The sequence below is a fragment of the Peromyscus leucopus genome, chromosome 5 (genome assembly GCF_004664715.2).
Source record: "Peromyscus leucopus breed LL Stock chromosome 5, UCI_PerLeu_2.1, whole genome shotgun sequence".
In the NCBI taxonomy this organism is placed as follows: domain Eukaryota; kingdom Metazoa; phylum Chordata; class Mammalia; order Rodentia; family Cricetidae; genus Peromyscus; species Peromyscus leucopus.
In genome coordinates this window covers 22,761,604-22,782,572 of record NC_051067.1, presented here as the reverse complement: position 1 = coordinate 22,782,572, position 20,969 = coordinate 22,761,604, and the positions used below count along the sequence as shown (strand labels likewise).

Genomic DNA, 20,969 nt, shown 5'->3' with positions numbered 1-20,969 from the left:
AGCAGAGCACTGCGTAGAACTGTCACTGCTGCTCCGTCCTCCCACAGGACCCTCTTTCTCGTCCCTCCTGCTCCTTCCTGTCACCATCTCTTTTGTGTGACCCAGATTCCCAGAATCTCCAGGTCTCATTGACTTTGATGCAATCCTTCAGGAAAACAGAGTGTAACGTGGAGGGGAGATGTTGCTCACAGCGCATGGAGGTTCCTTTTGTGGCCACCTATTATGTAGGGTAAGTGAGTTCTCCTAGCATATACCTTGAAGATTATCATTAATAAAACCACACAGTATGCTTGAATTTTGCTAAGAAAGCAGATCTTGAACGTCTCCCATGTGTATACACAAACACTAACTAAATGAGGTGATGGATACATTAATTTTTTTGACTATGGTATAATCATTTCACAATGCCTTTGTGTATCAAAACTTCATATGCCATTCCACACACACATAATTTTGATTTGTCAAATGATACTTCCATTAAGCTGGGGAGAAAAAAAAAGATTCAGGGAAGAGTCAGGACTAAGGAGGTAGGCTGAGATTTTTCTGTTTCAGATGCTGTGAGCACAGGAGCTGCATGAAGCCTTCCTGAAGGCCAGGGCTCAACATGGAGGCAGAGAAAATTCCAGTTTCATGGGCAGATAATCAGTGACAGGCACTGCTGAGGAGAGACGTGAAAAGCAGGTGATGTGCTGCTTTTTGCCAGAGCCAAGAAGGCACCCTCAGGGATGCTGTTTAAATCACCGTGGCCAACACCTCGGACCTGCACTCGTGGCTTCTCTACCCTCTTCCTCCTCTACTGCATACAGCGTATGTGGCCAGACCTACTGTGCTATTAGCTAGTCATTAAATTAATTAATTAGCTTATCTGGGGACATGAGTGTATGGGAATGCAGGTACACTGGTGCCGACGTGCCTGTGTGGAGGCCCGAGGACCATATTGGCGTTGGTCCTCGCCTTCCATCTTGTTAGAGACAGGGTTTCATTGCTGCCCTTTTATAGCAGCTTCTGTAGACTAGGTGGCCAGAAAATTCCCAGAAGTCTCCTATCTTCACTTCCCATCCCTCCATAGAGCGCAGTTTGTTCCAGGGGTGGAACTTGCTGGTGGCTGGATTGATCAGGATAGTTTGGAATTGCTGGAGGGATGGGTAGGTGCTATGCCCTGGGGAACTTTTAAAGCATCGGTTCATCACTGCTTCCCTTGTACAGTGACCTCCTTGTCATTCCCTCATGGAAAAAAGTGGTGGGGGTGGTGAGGGCCAACCCAGGGGTGGGCTGCAGGATCTGGGACCTGGACTGCTTGCCAAGGCCCTGCTAAGATAAGGGTTTACCTAGCAAGAACTTTCAGGAGCTTTACATACAACTGATTAGTGGTTCTTCCAACTCTGCCCTTTTCCAGGGGAAATTATAGTACAGGGGCCAAAGACAGGAAGTGTCTGAAATGTCACGAGACACCGTCCTCCTATAGGCTTTGGAGTATCAGTCATGACTGTAAGAAGATGGTGTCTGATTTCCCAGTGGTTTTGTGTCCAGAAACAAAGTGAGCTGTGGAGGATAGTGTCTATCCTCCTCTCCTTATTTCCTGGACGCTCCAAGTAATGGCAAAGCTGAGTTCAGAGGAGTGATGAGTAGTCATTGGATTTGTGCTCAGTTAGCTCAGGGTCTGATCTGTAATCTATCTCCTTGCTTTTGCAGAAGTTGATTCTCACAAGGAGCCCAAGCTCGCTCATATTTCTAACTCTGCTTGATTTTGATTGGTACCATACAATCAAAACAGTTCATGTTAAGTCTGTGAAATGTTGACAAATAATATTGTAGTCAGCTCAGGAAATTCCAACGAGTAAAATTTCATGTGCCTGTTTTGTGTGTCATTTTAGAATAGTACCAATATATTTATCAAATATTAATATAAGGGAGTTGGGGAGATAGATGATCAAAGGTCAAGAAGTCTCCATTACACAGGAAGGATATTTTTATTACATTATATAGTGTAATGATAATATAATGATATAATTAATGGTAGAAAATCGAACGTTTCAAAATTGCTAAATGTGAATTACAAATGTTCTTGATGCACTATTCAGGATGATGGATGCTATTGAACTTGATTTAATTATTACACATCACTTCCATAAATCACATCTCTGTACATCATAAATCTGTACAATTTTAGTCAATTTGTAATAAAAAAGAAACCCCAAATGCTAAAACAGTTGTGCGATACTGTTGGTCAGATCCTGTCTCCATGCTTTAACCAGTAAACACTTGTAGTTTGCAGCCTTTTAACAAGCTTCTGATTTAGCTACTGTTCCTAATTCCCTTTTATTATTTATGTGCATGCACACCACCTCTCCAGCCCTTGATTTAGTCATTGTCCTGACAGTCACATTACAGAGACATGTTACAGCTTGCAGGGAGATAAGGAACCCCAGGTCACGTAGCTAATAGAGATGAGACTGAAAACTGAATCCTTGTAGATAAGGCTAAGATAGTGTTGTTTTTGCTTTTCATTTATAAATAATTCCCAGGGGCCAGGGAGGCACCTCAGTAGGGAACTGCTTATTTCACATGCACAAGGCCCTGGGTTCAGTCCTGGACCCTGCAAAATAAAAATAAAATATCCTAAATTTCAGCAAAGCTGTAGGAATAACAGCAGCACACAGTCATTCTGAGGTTCCCTTTACTGTTAACACGTGTAAAGTCGTCTTGCTGAAACATAGATCTGTAACATATGTAACATGTCACTTTATCTTAGAACACCAGATCACACTGGACTACATCTTTGCTAAGAGTGGGATTTTTTTTCCTTAGAGAACATCAGAGTATTTATCAACTTGAATACATTGAACACTGATTCAATTTGCTTAATTTACCATCTGTATTTCCTTGTTGACAGTTGACCCAAAAATGCCCTTGATTATTTCCTCTGAGATCGGATCCAGCTCAGGGCCAGGCATTTGTGCCCAGCTGCCACATCTCTCTGCCTGCTGTAATTGGAAACATTTCAGTAACCCCTCTTCATCTTTCTTAACAATGCCCTCTTTGCAGAACGTATTTTCCCTGCCTTTGAAAACTAGAACACGCATTTCTTCATGTTGTGTTTGTCTATTCAAGATGACCCTGTGACCATCTCAGGGTCTCCTTTCTGGGGCCCATGTGTCTTTGCTCCATATTCATGGGGCTAACTTTGACAGCCTTAGTTGGCCAAGGGGTTGGCTGCTTTCTATACTGGGTGATCACCATTTATTTTTTTCCCCTTTGCAGCCAAGCAACAGTCTATAGGAGACTGAAGTGTGTTTCCCTGCCATGACAGGTGAGAGAATGGGATGAAAAAAAATGGGGGGGGGATTAACCTAATTGGAAAGGCTGGATGATGGAGGGGGAAAGAGATAAGAACAGTTGATCCGTTAATCAGCTGACAGATGACGGTTCACATTCGTGGATGTGTGGAGAAACTTAAATCACATGGCATCATGTAGGCCACGAGGGCCACTATTCCCTATCTCAGTGGTTCTCCACCTTCCTAATGCTGTAACCCTTCAATCCAGTTCCTCATGTTGTGGGGACCACCAACCATAGCAATATTTTGTTGCTACTTTACAACTGTAATTTTCTACTGTGATGAATTGTAATATAAATATCTGATATGCAGGATATCTGATATGGGACCCCTGTGAAAGGGTCATTCACCCCCAAAGGGGTTACGATCCACAGGTAGAGAACCACTGCCCTATTTACATAGGAACTTTTCAGGCTCTTAACCCCAGTGAGCACGGGAGTGTCATGTATGGATCTGGATGAACTGACCTCCCACCCCAAAGCTTTCTCGACTCATTTTACTCCTCTACTCCATCCATCATGAATTCTGGGTAAACAACCTGGGCTGCCCAGCCTCAAATGCTTCTTATAAAATGCTCTAGTCGTCAGTCATTTCCTCCACTGTCTCATACGCTTGCTGTAGGAAGTCATGGGAACTTGTGCCAAAGCCTGGACCTTTTCTGGTTAGCACTGTAAGGGCTCAGTGCACTTGGTCTTAAGAGGTTTGATTGACAAGGGGTCACACCCTCCCTCAACCTTCAGCCAAGGAGTCTCCTGCAGTGGCAGAGGCTTACCCATGCCACAACATTTGCTTAGATCTTAGATACACTCAGAGCATCTTGGGGCTTGGATGTCTGCAGGCTCTGATGACTCAAGCTTGCATTTGTGAAATTATAAAGTGGCCAAGGCATGCTCTGAAAGAAAAAAAAGGAATGGAACCCACCCTTGTGGCCATCTTTGAGGGCAAAATATATTAAAAAATGTCTGTGGTCAGACCGAGGAAAGGGCAGCACCGCACTGAAGGCTGACAGAGGGTACCCAAGAGCGACGTCTGGCTAGCTTTACACTATGGTCTGGAGGAGCTGCAGGGAGAGGTTGAGGAGGTGTGTGAAAATGACAAGATGTACTATTCTAGGGGATTGTACCTCAGTGGAAGAGTGCTTGAGCAGCATGCTCGAGGTCATAGGTTCATTCCCAGGTATCAGCCAAAGTGTGCAGTAGGGGAAGAAAGAAGAGAGAGTGTGAACTCGTCTACCCCATAGTACCCTTGCGATGGGTAGATATTGAAGGGAATTGACGATTATCTGCAAACCTAGCCCAGCCTAGGACTGAACATTCTGACTGTGTATAGGGAGAAGCCAAATCCGTATGCATAATGACACGTGACCCAAGGGAGGCATCTGAAAAGAAAAGACGAAGAATAATTCAGGTTGAAATAAATAGAACAGTTAGAACTGAGATGTGCGAGTTGTGCCGTATAGTTACCACACTGAGCATCCAATTTGCCTTTGACCTAGATAGTAAATTTTAAAAAATGGAAAACATGATCAGTTAGCCACAAAAATCTAATTTCCATAAGAAAAAGCTCGTCAATTTCTTAAGAGAAACAAAACATATCCCCTGATACTTAAATATGAATAAATTTCCTTTTAATTTGCTCATGGCTAATAAACCCGTTCCTCAAGTTGGCCTCCGGTCAGTTTTCTTTCCAATCATTTTACCTGTCGGTACCACGGTTCAAAGTCTGTAATGCTGTGATACACGGGAGTCCTGAGATCAAGATGGGTGACACATGTGCTGGCCATGTTGAGATGGTGCCTGGGGTGATCAGACTCACACAGAAACATGGATACTAAATCCAGAGCCAAGTTCTGTCTGCTTATGTTCTCTCTGCAAAGCAACACATAGCATCTGTCACAGCTGTGAGCTGTGGACACACGACGGAACGAGGAGTCTAGTTACCCAGTGCAGGAAAGGCGCTCTGCTGTGAGCTGTGGACACACGACGGAACGAGGAGTCTAGTTACCCAGTGCAGGAAAGGCGCTCTGCTGTGAGCTGTCAAACAGAAAACCCTCTGCAGACTTGTCTTTGGGAAGCTCGGTAGGAGCATGGGTGCTGTTTGGAAGGCTGTGGAACCTGGGTGGGGCCTGGCCGGCAGAGGGAGCCTTTGATGTTGTCCCTTGGTTCTCTTCTGCTTCGCCTCCCTCCTGGTGTTCTGCCGTGGACTTCTCTGTGCCTTCCTCCCCACGACGGCAGCCCTCTGAAAGCATGGTCTTCAACAAAGCGCTCTTCCCTTAAGTGGCTCCAGTCAGGTATTCCTCACAGCGACGCAGAAATAACTAACACGTGATGGAAATACGCTTCCACGGGGGAAATGATACAGCAATAGCTTATGGGCATCCTGCCCTTTGAAGGGATTTTTGTTTCTATTTATTATATTTAAGGATCCTCTTCTGAGCACTTATACCAGGTGACTCACGCAACCACCTGTAATTCTGATTCCAGGGGACCAGACTCCCTATTCTGACCACTGTGAGATATATATATATAACAAAAATAAATATATTTAAAGATTCTTCAAAGTCCCATTTGCTTTAAAAAGTCTCTCCCATTATTATTTGATTGGTCGGTCGACAGACATGAAATGAGCTCCTTGTCTAAAGCACATCAGAAGGCAGAGATGAATTCATGGTCTAAGATGTTTATGCCAGAAAATAATAGTGTCTTATGTGTTTGAGGAGCATTTTAAATTACCCTAAAACCTTGTTTTCACAGCATTGAGCGAAGCCTTCATTAACATCCCTATTTCACAGATTGGTTGGTGGAAGAATTAGTTATAACGCACACCTCAGCATGTCTGTTTTCCCACTGGACCACAAGGGGGCACTGTGAACAGCATCCCTGAGCGGGCACCCAGAGACCATGGCTTCAGATGAGCAAAATGCACCCAGTTACTGAAGTGAAGGGGTTCTCGTTCTCTGCACCTGGAGGATGATAATGAACTCTTGGGAGCCCCTTCCCAATAGGGACAGCCATCTGAGATGGGCCGACTCCCCACGTTTATCTCTGTTACAAGCAGCAGAGTGCACGCTAATTTGTTTCCAACATGTTTTTCTCCACACAGGTCCCTACAAGTCCTGCACTGGGTGTTCCTCACAGATCTTTTGTTCCCTCCTTGTTGATTTCCTTTTGCAAACAGGACTGTCACTGTTTTAAACCCCAACTCTCTTTTGTTCAATCTTAGGCCCCTGCCTGTGTGGACTGGGTCTCTAGATAGGTAGAAGTCGTTACTTGAGGGTAAGGCTATCTTTGGGTTGTTCACTTACATTTTTATACTCTCCTGAAAACTCTCTCACACCAGTCCTTTGCTTTGACACCTCAACCTTGTGCGAGACTCTGAACTAAGTTCCACCTCTGTCCAATTCTAAAATGTTCAGTTGGCAACCATTGTTCTCAGAAGTTTTGACCTCTTCCATGGGAACTGAAGTCCCAAAGAGCTCAGATGTTCCCAGACACCTCCTTCAGGCTGTGGGGTCATAAAGGAATCTCATAAACTACCTTTGGAGGGATGACTCCTGGGAGGTGGGCCATGCCTGGTGTCTGCCTGTACCCTGGCTGCCAGGCAGGCAAGGGAAAATTAAGGGTATGTTTTCATTTACATCATTCTTTGCTGACTCTCGTCTCCCGGGAAAACTGTCTGTGAGAACACAGTGTAAGATATTCTTTCTGTTAACTCAGTTTTTCTTAATTATAGTACTTGGGAGAGTTAGATCATGTTATGAGGCTCTGAAGTGATTTTTTTTTTTCTATCCATAAGGCTGCAAAGGAATTTCTTACAGACACAGGTAACAGTAAATTCTATTTGCCAAATTTTCAGTTGACCCCTTTATCCCCTGTGTTCTTGTCTCTATTTGTTAAATCATTTCAAGTTTGTGTGATTTATATATTTTCTAAAAACCAGCCTTCCTTCTTTCCTTCCTTCCTTCCTTCCTTCCTTCCTTCCTTCCTTCCTTCCTTCCTTCCTTCCCTCCTTCTCTTTCCTCTTCCTTTTTGAAGTACAGCCTTTTGTGTATCCCAGGAGAGTATCCTTGAACTCATGATGCCCCTGCTTCAGCTCCCTGAGAGCTGGGATGACAGGACTATACTTCCAGACCCAGCTTCAGCCTGGGGGTTCTTTCTTAGAGTGCCCCTTTCCTGTGCCTGGCCTCCTGCTCAGTGCTAGGCAGGGAGAGGGTATCAGTAGGGACTGCACCAGACAATGGACATGCAGAGAGTTTTGGTGCACCCCGAAGGGACACTAGCCCACTCAAGCATGTGGCTCTGGCAGGCCTTGCCCTTCTTCCTCATCCCCCTCTGCCTTGCTAAAAAACAATTATTCCTAAAGCTAGCCACCAAGGTCTATTCCCTTATTTAGCCACTTCTTCCTCCTGAGGCTGACTACCAAAGTCCAGCAACCAGAAGCCCCCTTTGGCTCACCTAATTAACATGCCCAATTAAACACCTCATCCTAACACAGGATTTCCTCCGTTATCTTTTTAAACCTCCATTTGCCTATGTGCGGTGACTGTCTCCTCTCTATCTAGAGGCAGTCCTTCCCAGTCCCCTATCTCCTATACCACCACATCTTAGCTAGCTCGTTAGTGCAGGCATGGGCGAGCCAGTCCCGAAGTTGGAAACATGGGAGAGCTGGCCCCATTTCTCATCTGGCGTCCAGCTCTACAACTGCGCAGACTCACACCCAGGGTTATGACTTGGCCCGCCCCAACATCCACCCCAGCTGTGATCTGCTGGAGCAAGTGAAGGAAGCTGACCCGAAGACCGGCAGCTGCAGGATCTCCACAACATAGGGCAACAACAGGATACCCAGGAAGAGTCCTAGTGAGGGCCCAGCATTGATACTGTAGTAGAAACCAGAGGCCTCAAACCAGACCAATGACTCTGCAATGAACACTTGCAAGTAAAGACATATGGGAAAAGGGGTTTACGGCATGACTCACAGGGTCACACTGCAGCTTTCATGACGAGATTTTTAATTTTTTACCTTTTTAATTTTTTCCCTTTTTTCTCTAAAATTTTGTTTTATTGGGGGGGGGGTACAGGAGCAGAGAGCCCATGTGAAGGAACCTGGAAATGAATGGGATCAAGATACATGATGTAAAAGACACAGAATAAAAACAAAACAACAACCCCCCCTCCCCCACCAAAACTGTACCTGCAAGGTCGTTTGCTGCTGTTCTCTGCCTGAGTCAGAAAGCAGCCACTTGAACGTTTCTTCCCTGCTTAATAAAGGATCTCTGTGAAAACAGGTGTTTGGGTGTGGTTTGTGTCTAATCCAGGGTCTGGAAGGGAGGCCCCACTATGGGGGAGTCTCCTTCACACCCTATCTCTTCGATTGGTCAGTATCTACACAGACATACATAACAATACCCTTCCTCATCTCCATCTTGAACCACATGTATCAGCTCTCCCGTGGGTTTCCTCTCCCACGTCCCCAGAGCCTATCCCTTTCCATCTATTTCTACCTTTTTAATTTTAAATTTTAATTTAATTTAGAACCTTCTCAATGGCCTCCTGACTGGTTTCTTAAGCTCCACCAGGCCCCTACTGATCATTCTCCAGAATGCTCCACAACAGAAGCCTGGGCTCATCCTGCTCCTATTAAAAACTTTTCAGTTGCTCTGGGATTAAAACTCAAATCCTTTCAGTAGTTTCTCAAGCCTGATAGGTTGTTGCATGACTTTTCCTGAGGAGACGGAACAAACTCTATTCACCACCAATGGCGTCATGGACAGATCAAAGAAACAATTCCTCTTAAGTCTAGCTTGAGTTTATCTGGGTCATGAGCAGGACCACGGGTGAGGAATGACTTTCAGGAGCATTTCAAACTCAGCTTCATCACTAACAAGTTCACCCTGCACAGGTGCCAACTCATCAAAGCAGCATCCCTCCAGTCCTCTGTAGGGCTGTCAGGCAGTTCCACTGAACAGTCTCCTGTGCCCCAGAGACTGTGTACTGCCTATATAATCTTGGTGTTGGACCTCAGGAGTCATGCAACTTTCTTGTGAGTTTCACGAGCCTCACTTCTCCGCCTCTGAGAGGGAATGTTTCAATCTGCAGGAATAGCTACACAACACTCCACCCCCTTCTCCAGCATTCCCCACCCCATCCTGCTTCTATAACGTTTCCCGAACCTTGGAGTAAGTCATACAGATGTCTACCGTTTCTTCCACACACATCTGATTGTTGGGCCATATGCTTAACCCCATTTGCCAGTTATGAATCTGCAATAGCTATGTCCCACTGAGAAAAGAAATTTCCTCTCTATGAGCTAGGTTGAGAGCAGCAGTAATATTTGGGTATAAACACAAATGTTTAGAAAGAAATGTAACAGGCAGAGTATACCATTTAACAAAATAATAGCAGTAGCCTCACCTTTGGAGCCTATGACCTTCCCACCACAGATTGACCCCTCTCCCCCAGCATATAGTATTAACAAGGGTTTCCTTTGGAGGCAGCTTAAATTCAATTGGAGAGTGGTTGGCTGCACTTGTAACAGTTATCAATGGGTTTGTCTTACTTTGCTTGATATACTTAGCACACAGGATCCATAGATGAGCAGAACTCAGTGACAATTGTCCTGTAGACTGTTTAATACCTTCCAGCACTACAACTGGTAGACAAGGAAGAAGCTCCCAGCTCAGTCATAGCTTAACTTCCTAATGTCCTAAAATCCAAGGGTGTTGTCTTCAAAATTAGGGTCTTATTGTCGGGTCCTGGCATATGAACAGTAGCAGCCTTTGTAGTTTGTGAAGCCTTGGGATGCCTTCCTGGCCAATAGCTCATTGAAGGGTAACATACCCCTGGCACTGGAGTTTTCATTCAGCAACCTTTTGTGAATGCCCCCTTTTCACCCATTTAGAATGCTTTCTGCATTTAAGAACTTTCATTGTTGTTTTTACTGCTTGTTATAGATGTGTTTCCAAATCTTTGTGACTCACAAGGATTAACATAATGAAATTTCTTTACAAAGAAAGGGCCAGAGGTTTGAAGACCCACTGCCATTTCTTCCAAACAAATGCCAATTGGTCTTATGAATCATCAGCTAAGGGAATATTTTAAAAAAGAAGTTAACACACTCTAATACAGCATGAAACAATCCCATCACTCATGCGGATTGTTCTATCCAAAGAATAATGTTGGGAACAAAGCCTACCCCATCTATCTTTCCATAATTCACAGATATTCTCCACGAACCATGAGGTCTCTTCATCGTGGCTTACTGCCCTGGGCATACCATGTGTCTTCCCACTCTCAGTGAGCTTTAAGGTTCCTGCTTGGATCTCTCAGTAATACCTGTACTTTCTCTATTGCAGTGGGTCTTCTAGTTCCTGACAGTCATAGGGACCTCAGCCAGCACTTACCAAGGGTCCTTCATGACTCAGATGAGCCAGTCCATTAGAGACTGGCTCCAGGGTCCTCAGCCTTTGCCTCAAGAATAGAGGCATAGTTATATCATCAAGTATTTCCATTTCCACCACATTCAAAGTCATACCATTTGCTCCAACATTCACAGCCTTTAATTGTTTTGTTAAAAGTCTTTCCCAGTCTGAGCATTTCAGAGGCAGAGCATATCTTCATTACCGTTGTGTCTCATGTTGGTCCATTTTTCTGGTTCCCTCTCTACATGCTGAATTACGGGTCTCCTCTGTATATTAAAGTTCTCACCCAAGGGATATCTCCTATGACTTCTACCTTGCCACCTCTTCTCACTGTCTGATTCTTCCCATGGGTTTCAAATGTTTGGATTTCCTGAAAAGACTCTGCATTGATCTGATTTGTGCTTTCTTTCTTACTTCCTGTTGACTGTAAGAAATGGAAAGCTAAAGCTAACATCTCCATCCTACCCTCCTCTTTTCCCACCTTTCCTGCTGGATGAGTGATTAAGGCAGAAGGAAGCATCATGGCTATTTTTCCATTGTGATGATTCTTCCCCAGCACAGATATATTCTTTCTGAATAGACAGCTCAGCCTGTCTTGCATGTCTTACTGTAGAGGTCAGAAAGTCGCTGTCATAGCCTGTGTGTGATTGAATTCCATATGTACTCTTAAGGACCAAAGCATACTCGCTTATCCATTATTAGTTCTTTTGTGGACATTTTTGTACTTGCACGGCAGGCTATTCCATATCACACACCAAGTAAGATGGCCACTTTGGGAGTCTACCCAGGGACACTGCGTCCTCAGTTGGCACAACATTATTGCATGTCTTATCACCCACAGCAGGGGGCCTCACAACTGCCACTTCAACAGGAAGAGACACCATCCCATACCATGTGAAGAAAGGTCATCGTATTGGGATTGCCCCTGTGGATGCACCATCCTCAGATGTGCCAGCATCAATTGTATGGCTTGTTGCCCATAGCAACAGAGGTCATGCAGTCACTCCTGCCAGACTCATCTTTGGTAGTGTCAGTCCCTATTTGGGCATCAATTGTGTTGCCTGAGTTTTCCCAGGGATGTGTGAACAGACACCTATTCACCCCAGAAAGGGCAGCAACAACAGACCAAAGGATTACTTCTACCCAAGTCTAGATTGGTGAGTGTATGAGTTTATTGGGAATCACTTTTGGAGCACGGCTGAGGGGTTACTTAGAGTAGCATGGGGGACTCAGGAAGATGGATCATCAACCCCACCCCAGTAGGGTGATGATGTGGGCAAGCTGTGTCCCTGGAGCTCTCTGAATAGCTTGCAGGGAGCTCTACCCAAGAATCTCCTCTCCCAGAAGTTGTATACCACCTTTATATCCTCTGAAGTCAGGGCCCTTCTGGATCTTGTGTTTGTTTTGTGAGCTTCAGCATGACACTCCAGAGGAAATAGACAGGCGGTGCGTATCCTGGCACCTGTAACATCTTCCTCCCGTTGTTCATCATGTCCCTTCCCTGCAGAGCTCCTAGCATGCTGGCCACTTCCAGGTTCTGGAACCTGGGATCCTAGCATCCTCGGGACCTTTTGTACCTGTAGGGTACAATCCCCAGATGCTTAATACTAAACAAAAAGGGGGGAATGTAGGGAAAGGGGGCTGGCTAGAGAAACCCAGGCTGTGTTTCTTTCCCTGGTTCTGGGCCCCAGGGCCAGGGTTCTACTGTCCTGCTCTGTGATTGGTTGGTTTCACAAGTCAGTTGGCCAGGGGCAGAGATGGCTCTGATTTGAGCCAAACTGTGTTTCTTTCACTGGCCTTATCTGAACCATCTTTCCCTAGTTCTGGGTTCCAGGGCCAGGGTGGGTTTCTTTAGCCAGCCCCTTTCCCTACATTACCCTTTCCCTGCTCTTCCTGCAGCATCCTTTTCTCTTTTGGCCTAAGTAACGTGTTCACTCATCAGGCCTTGGATTGAACATTATTTCATGAAGGAAGCCATATATGCCTCCCCCCACCTCCACTAGGTTAGGTTGATCTTGTATCTCCTTGGACATTGCCATACATCCTTACTGCATAGCATGTCATAGAATTTCAACTCTCTCTCTCTCTCTCTCTCTCTCTCTCTCTCTCTCTCTCTCTCTCTCTCTCACACACACACACACACACACACACACACACACACACACACACACACACGCACGGGGGGGGGGGGACCGGGGGAGTTTTAAAGCTACCTCCTTTTTGTCAGATGATAGGTTCCATAAAATCAAGGGCTATGTTGTACCCTCAGTGCCTGGCACCAGTCTATATTCAATAAATATTTGCAGAACAAATGAATGATTTGTTCATTCATTATATTAATATTAAGCACGCCTGGAGGGAAGACTAATGAAGTTTGTTCAAAAAGATGAGCAGGTGTGTAAAGTTTATTCTGTCTTTACTGCCCTGTGTTTTTGGCGTAAGAAGTTAAGGTGAGTAACAGCGTAAGGGAATGTCAAGTGGTCCAGACAGGCTGTTCCGCAGAATCCAGGGGAGGATATGCTACTGTAGGGAATGAAGGGGGAAGTGAGCCTTGAAGTGTACATTCCAGACTTTCTAGTGCTTGACTATAGAAAACTGGCACACGAGCAACAGCACGTGTATGAAGGGAGCATGCCCACAGCTACTCTGTATTCCCAGGAAAGCCGCTCAGCCTCATTCATTCTTACAGTAATGTGTTACACAGGCTCTGGGGAGTTCTTTAGATTCAGTGTAGAGAACGGTGGGCTCACTTCACTGAAGAGCAATTGAGCAGTCGTGAAGCCAATCTCCTTTATTTCAGATCTCCCAGGGAGCTTCAGGTCATGGCTTACAGGCAACTGTCATTTCTTCTTGAAATTTTTTTTGCTTGTTTTTGAGATTATAATTTAATTAAAATATTTCTCCATTCCCTTTTCTTCCTCCAACTTCTCCCAAACACACCCCCTCACTCTTCTTCAAATTTATGACCTCTTTTGTCATTAATTGTTATTGCATGGTTTTGGTTAGCATTTTTGCTCAGGTTGATCCGCTAACACTGTTATATGCATAATTAGTTCATTGCTTTTTGTTTCTGAATTGTACTTCACCACAGCTTGTTTGCCCAGTCACCTGGTCAAGACATCTGGACAGTTTCTACTTCATTATGATTATGAATGAAAAAGAAGTTAATTAAAACTTTTCACATGTACTCATTTTGTGTGTGTGGTGTGTGTGTGTGTGTGTGTGTGTGTGTGTGTGTGTGTGTGTGTATGTACATGCCACCCAGCTTATGGAAGTTGATTCTTTCTTTTCACCATGTGGGGCCCAGGATCAAACTCAGGTTGTCAGGTTCAGCAATAATCTTTCTTACCTGCTGAACTATCTCACTGGCCCAAAAGAAACTGCTTTAAAATCTTTTATAACTAAAAAATTGTAAGGGTTGGAGAGATGACTCAGCAGTTAAGAGTCTTAAGGCTGCTCTTCCAGAGGATCCAGATTTAATTCCCGGAAATCCCATGGAGGCTCCGAAGCATCTGTAACTCCAATTACAAGAAATCTGATGTCCTCTCCTGGCCTCCTTGGACAATAGGCAACAACAGGTACACACACATGCAGGCAAAACACCCCTACGCATAACATTAAAAAGAACAAAATAATTAGATATATTTTTTTTCTTGTATAAGCATTTATAATTGGAATGTCTAGGTTACATGTCAAATGTTGTCTGTAGTGGTTATGTCATTTTATATTCCCTCTATCAGTATGCCGGAGTTCAGAGATTACCAGTTGTTACTGCTTTTGTTTGTTTATTATTTTCTATTTGTTGCTGAGAGAGAAATATCCACATCTCGACCTCCCATTGTGGAGTTTCCTTTCCTCCCATTTAGTTCTGCTAGTTTTTGCTTCACATGTTATGGGGCTTTGTGATTGGGTACCTGCCTATTTAGGACCGCCTTGCCTCTTGTACATTGATTCTTGTGTCATAACACACCCTACTTGCTTGTGCTGATCTGCAATGTTCTAATATGGCTGTTCTAGCATTTCTCAACTAGAGCTAGAATGTGCATTGCATCTTTCTTCCCATTTCTTTGCTGTTGTCTGTCCATTTTCACTTAAATGGGCTGTCTTTTTAAAAAGCCTTGCTTCTAAAAATCTAGTCTAAGACTCTCTGATTTTTAATGGGAGTATCTGGATTACTTACTTTAAAAGAGGTTGTTATTGAAGGCTGAACATACAGTAGTGTGTTGTTTGATTAGTCTGAATGCACATATGTGAAATCATCCATAACATCTAGAAAATGGACATTTTCCATCATTTGCATTCCCCTGGGCTCCTTTGAAATTAATACCTCTTATCCCTTCTTTCCTCAAGTGGTTACTGATACTCTGTCATTATACATCAGTTTGTATTGTTTTCAAGTCTGACTGTGTAGCCAGGTTGGCGTCAAACTTCTGCATCCTGTGTGTACCTTCTTTGTGTTGGTATTATAGGGATGCAGTACAACATGGCCTGGTGTTTATAGTTTCTAAAGTCTTATATAAGTGAGACCATAGCATTTACTATGGGGTTTTGGGTATATTTCTCATCATAGTGATTTTGAAATTTGTTCATGTTATGTTTTTATTTTGACTTTTTTTTTTCATGTGTAGGGATTTGACTTAGGTAGGATAAAACACAATGACCAAAACCAACTTGGTGAGAAAAGGGATTATTTAAGCTTACAGATGTAGTCCATCATGAAGGGAAGTCAAGGTAGGACCCAAGGCAGAAAGCTGGAGACAGGAACTGAAGCAGAAGCCATGGAGGAGTGCTGCTTACTGACTTGCTCCTCATGGCTTGCTCAGTCTACTTTCTTAGACTCCAGAACCACCTGCCCAGGGGTGGCATCACCTACAATGGTCTAAGCCATCCTACATCAGCTACTAAGTAAGAAAATGCCCTATAGACTTGCCTGCAGTCAATCTTATGGAGGTATTTTCTCAATTGTGATTTTTCTCTACTCCGACAACTCTAGCTTGGGTCATGTTTGGAAAACACAGTGAAGACAGTACCATGTGGGTAGGTAGGAACAGCTCAGTGCCTTCACCAGGACGGATCTTCTGGTTGTTGCTAGCCTTTGTTGTTACCTACAAAATGCAACACATTACTACCTAAGTCTCTGTATGTTTGCATTCCATGTCTCTTGGGTAAATACTTAGGGGAGGAATTACTAGATCATCCAGCAGGCAAAGCTGTGTTTTTGATCGCCAGTGTGTTTTCCAATGCATTTGTGCCATTTCTCATCCTCACCAGTGGTTATGAGAGTGAGTTCTCTTCCTTTCCTTATCAATATTTGCAATTGTTTTTCTTTTCAATCAGTGCATTTGGTGTGGTTTTTATTTCATTTATTTATTACCCATTCATCTATCTTCTTTGGTGAAGTTTCTGCTTGGAATTTTTGCCTCACTAAAATGATTGGTCCTTTCACCCCATGCAAACTCCTGACTGATGTTTGTGGCACAAGCATGTCTGCTGCAATGAGGCTAGAATTTTATTTGCTTTTTAAAATTTCACTTATTATCCTTGTGGGTATGTATGACATGAATGTGTGAGGGTGTATGTGTGAGTGTGAGCGAGTGTAGATTAATGTGTGTGAGGTCAGGGGACAGCTTTCAGGAGTGAGTTCTTTCCTTTTACTGTGGATTCTGGGTATCAAATTCAGATCAGCAGGCTTTTGTGGCAAGCATTTTTACCTACTGAGCCATGTTGCTGGCCCCACCCACCCACCCACCCACCCACCCACCCACCCACCCACCCACCCAACCAACCAACCTTTCTTTGAAGTAGAATGTCTTTTATTTATTATTTGACAATCTTATACATGGAAACAATGTATTTTGATCATATCCCCCAACTCCCCTGTCCCAGATATCCTTAACATGTCTCACTGCCCACTTCACACTCTCTTCTGTTTTGTTTGTTTGCTTGTTTTTAACCCACGAGGTCCAATTCCTGCTGTCTCTTGTGATGTCAACTGATCTTGTTGGCTTGGTCTTGTGTAGATCACTGTAGCTTCAGTGAGCTCACGAGAGCAATGGCTACGTCATGTCCAGAATTAATTTCGACTTTTTAATAGTCTCTCTAGAAGCGTAAACATTAAATAAAGATGTGTTTACTTTTATTTTATGTGTTGGGTATTTTTCCTGCATATGTATCTGTGCACCATGACAATCCACAGTACACATGGAGGTCAAAAGTGGGTGTTGGATCCTCTAAAACTGGAGTTACTGGCAGTTGTGAGCAGCCAAGTGGATGCTGGGAACCAAACCTGGGTTCTCTGGAAAATCAGTTAGTGCTCTTAACTGCTGAGCCACTGCTCCGGCCTCAAAAGTAAATATTTTTAAGTTTGAATATGTGCAATTATATTTATGAGTTTTTTCTATTTATGAAATGGTTATCTGCTTAAGATCATAAAAGATTTTCTCCTATATTTTCCCTAGAAGTCTAAGAGTTTTACATTTAGGTCTCTGTTCCATGCAAGCTAATTTTTGTGCAGAATACAAGGTTATTATTTTTCTCCATAGAGAGAATTGGTTGATTTAGCACTATTTTCTCCCCAAAGGCATTCCATCTCCCCCACTGGAATATCTTATTTTTGTCAAAAATCATTTAGTGAGTTTATGTAGAGACAAAAAGATATAGGTGTTATGGTTGGACTTTGAAATTTCACTGGTTTGAACACTGGATTCTCAGCTGTCAGCACTATTTGGTAGGTTGTGGACACCTTGAGACACAGAGCCTAGAGTGGATATGGGCCACAGTGATACTAACCAGCCTAGAGTGGATGTGGGCCGCAGCAGTACTAAACAGCCTAGAGTGGATATGGGCCGCAGCGGTACTAACCAGCCTAGAGTGGATGTGGGCCGCAGTGATACTAACCAGCCTAGAGTGGATGCGGGCCACAGCGGTACTAACCAGCCTAGAGTGGATGTGGGCCGCAGCGGTACTAACCAGCCTAGAGTGAATGCGGGCCGCAGTGATACTAAACAGCCTAGAGTGGATGTGGGCCGCAGCGGTACTAACCAGCCTAGAGTGGATGTGGGCCGCAGCGGTACTAAACTAGCCCCACCTGCAGCTTGGGCGAGCCCTCTTTTTGTCTCTTGATCCGACTGGATGTGAGTAAGCCATGATGCACGCTTCCACTGCTGGGAACCAAGCCACCATCCAGATCTTCCAGGATGGACAGACTGACTTCACCCTTTAAACGGTGAATCAAAAGAAACCTCTCCTCATGGTTTCTCTAAGATATTTTGTGGCAACCACAAAAGAAGTCAATAATACCCAGGTGTACTGAAATACTTTCTAGGTCTCAGTGGTTAGGAATTCATGCGGTTAGGATCTCTATTTTTCTTCTAATATAATTTGTTTTGAATCCTTTCTTTGTGCCTATTCCAGAATGAATAAAACACTACCCACTGTTTCTAAAACTACTTAAGTGGTCCTCCCCACAGCATGGAAACAGAAACCATCCTGCCCTCATTAAATGTACCGGTGCTGTAGCCAGATGTGGTGGTTCACACCTTTAATCCCAGCACTCTAGAGGCAGAGACAGGCAGGTCTCTGTGACTTCAAAGCCAGTAGACCAGTTTGACTTTCTATACTCAAAGAGACCAGATGAGTCAATATTTAATTCTTACGATAAAGTCGATATGTGGAAAAGAAACCCAGTGACTATGAAGAGAATGACCTAAAAATTTAATAGCTTGTGTATATACAAGATGACAACAGGCAATACAAATTGGATAGTTTGGTTTTGACAATGTGGAATGTCATCACAAGGCAGCCCTCTCCCATAAGATGCACACCGTGCGGTAAGAACTACAAGCATCCCTTCCTGACTTCCTCCAGTGGTACTGATGCTCCACACCCTGCTTCCTCCACACACACAGTGAATCGTGGTCCAGCAGCTAAGCTGTTCATCCTCTGTCAGTGCAGAACTTTGAGAATTGCAGCTCTGCTTTGTTTTAAAAAGCACCATCTCTTTGATAACTTTCAATGATTTAAAAGACACACACACACACACACACACACACACACACACACTGAGATCACACGTTCTTCCCAAGTCCCGCCTTCCATTTGTAATTTGGTTGTTTAAAACAAATAACATTAATTCAGTCAAGACATATTAAACAAACAAAAACATATCTCCAAATAGGCTGGAATGAAATCATTTCCATGGACAGAGACTACAAGAATCATACTTCGTGACTTGGTCATAAAGAAACAGGGGAATAGTTCGTCTGCCCGCAGTTGACTCTGGTGGCTCTGGTGCCTGTGCTGCATCCACAGGGCACCTGGGAAGAGACAACCTGCAGGATCGATGCTGGGACTAGCTGTCACATGGTGATGTGACTGATCCACAAGGTCCATGGCCACAGGCGGACGTGAAGTTCAGATCTCTGCAGCTGCTTTGAGTGTTGGATCTGCGTGTGCAAGCTTTTAGAAGGGTGTAGGTACACCAGGCAACGAGAACAGGAAAGGGCCTGGTGGTGCCCCAGTTCAGTGACTGAGGAGCCGGCCATTTTCCTCTGGACAATGAGGGTAGAAAACCCTCAAAGAGACTTCTAGTTAATGACCAGCAGTTGGAAACATCCCTCCTTTTTGTCTACAATCACAGTCTGATGTATCTTCACGAATTCCTACTGCAATTTTTTTTTTTTAAATCATCTCTAAACGCACCCTTTAGAAAACCTAGTGGCTTAATCACTCACAAATGCAGCCCCATAGAAACAAGTCTTCTCTCCTTATTGTAGCTTCCTTTCTGAGTTGAGCACAATGCTGGCCGTAGACACAGTCTCTCAGTACAGCACACGTGCCTTGCCTCTCTCTAGCCCTGGAAACAATGGGCCCTGGGTAACTTAGGATAGCATATACTTTTGGAAACTCTCTCTCTCTCCTCCCCTGCCCTGGCCTTTTCAGCCAGACTGGAGTCTTTTACTACTGGGTTAAAGACAGCCAAGTTTGGAAAATGTTTCGGATAACAGTAAGCCATACCATGACTTGTTACGTGGGAGGTGAACACTTGGCAAATATCCCACGAGTTCCAGATTTGGGTGTGCTGGATTCAGATCACTACTGGTACATGCGAAGTAATATGAAACCAACTGGTATAATTTTCTACAAAACCCAAACAATGCAGCATTAGGATATGCTTACTAAGGTGCTTCTTAATTCATGTTTTTAATGGAATGTATCAGACACACATCTACAAACAAATATGGATACATAGGCATAGACAAACATGGACACGTTTCTGTACAGCCTATGTTTTAGAGACTTATTTGTATATATAAGAACCACACAGGGGAAAAAAAGGATTTCCCACTTCATCTCCCTGAATTGATGAAAATCAACTAGCTCACACAAAACGTTAAAATATTTCATTTTCATATAAAATATCTACAAAAATAGATAACATTTACAAAAACCAGATCATATTTCCAGTTTTCCTTAGTAATCACTCCCTCAGTCCTTCCACCTCCTTCTTTCCTCAGAAGGTGGCCATCTCCAGCAGAGAACGCTTGAACAGCTGAGCGTTTCTGGACAGGTCTGTCACCTGATGCACCATCTCCTGCAGGGCGGTCGTGCTGGGGTAGTGGAGGGCGGCCATCTTGGTAGCCAGCACTATTGTCTTGAGCTGTTCACAGAGCTGGTTGCTGGAGTTCCTGACTTTATTTCGAATGTCCTGGGCAGCCACCTGCCTTGTCAGAGTGTCTCCAATGAAGACCAGCTTGTGTGCACTGAGGATGACGAACTTGCTGTGGGCCACAAAGATCCGCGGGGGCTGGGCTGAGCTGACACAGCTGAAGAGGGCATCGATGGCGTTGAGAAGGGATATGAAATGGGTCTCGCACTGGTCGTAGTAGAAACAAAGCAACTGCCTGTCCTGAGCACCCACACTGCTGTTTGTGGTTGGGAGGGTCTGGGAGGGCTTCCACTTGGAGATGTCATTCTCCACGGGCTTGGTGATTTCTTGTTCCAACAGCTGGAACTGACTCAGCTGGAAGGAAGATGAGAGGTTTCGTTAAGGGCAAGACATGCAGCCTGAAGGGAAAGAAATGTGGGTGTGGAGTCGAGAGATACCAGCTTCATCCTTAATAGATGCCAGGTACTTAGGAGCTGTGAGACACTGGCCAGGCCTTCCTTCCTAAACCGTACACACAGACCCCGGGAACAGGTTCCCTTAGGGACCCT

The 20,969-nt window shown here is 44.2% G+C and overlaps 1 protein-coding gene across 2 annotated transcripts in view; it reads right to left on the bottom strand.

Moving 5' to 3' along the window:
* Positions 1-18,444: 18,444 nt before the first annotated feature.
* Nedd9 (neural precursor cell expressed, developmentally down-regulated 9) overlaps positions 18,445-20,969 on the bottom strand; it is a 180,463-nt gene continuing 177,938 nt past the window's right edge. For both annotated transcript variants that reach the window (XM_028867762.2, XM_028867761.2), the window contains one exon: positions 18,445-20,775. In XM_028867762.2, coding sequence (XP_028723595.1) covers positions 20,266-20,775 — 510 coding nt within the window. In that variant the 3' untranslated portion in view covers positions 18,445-20,265. The remainder of the gene's footprint in view (positions 20,776-20,969) is intronic.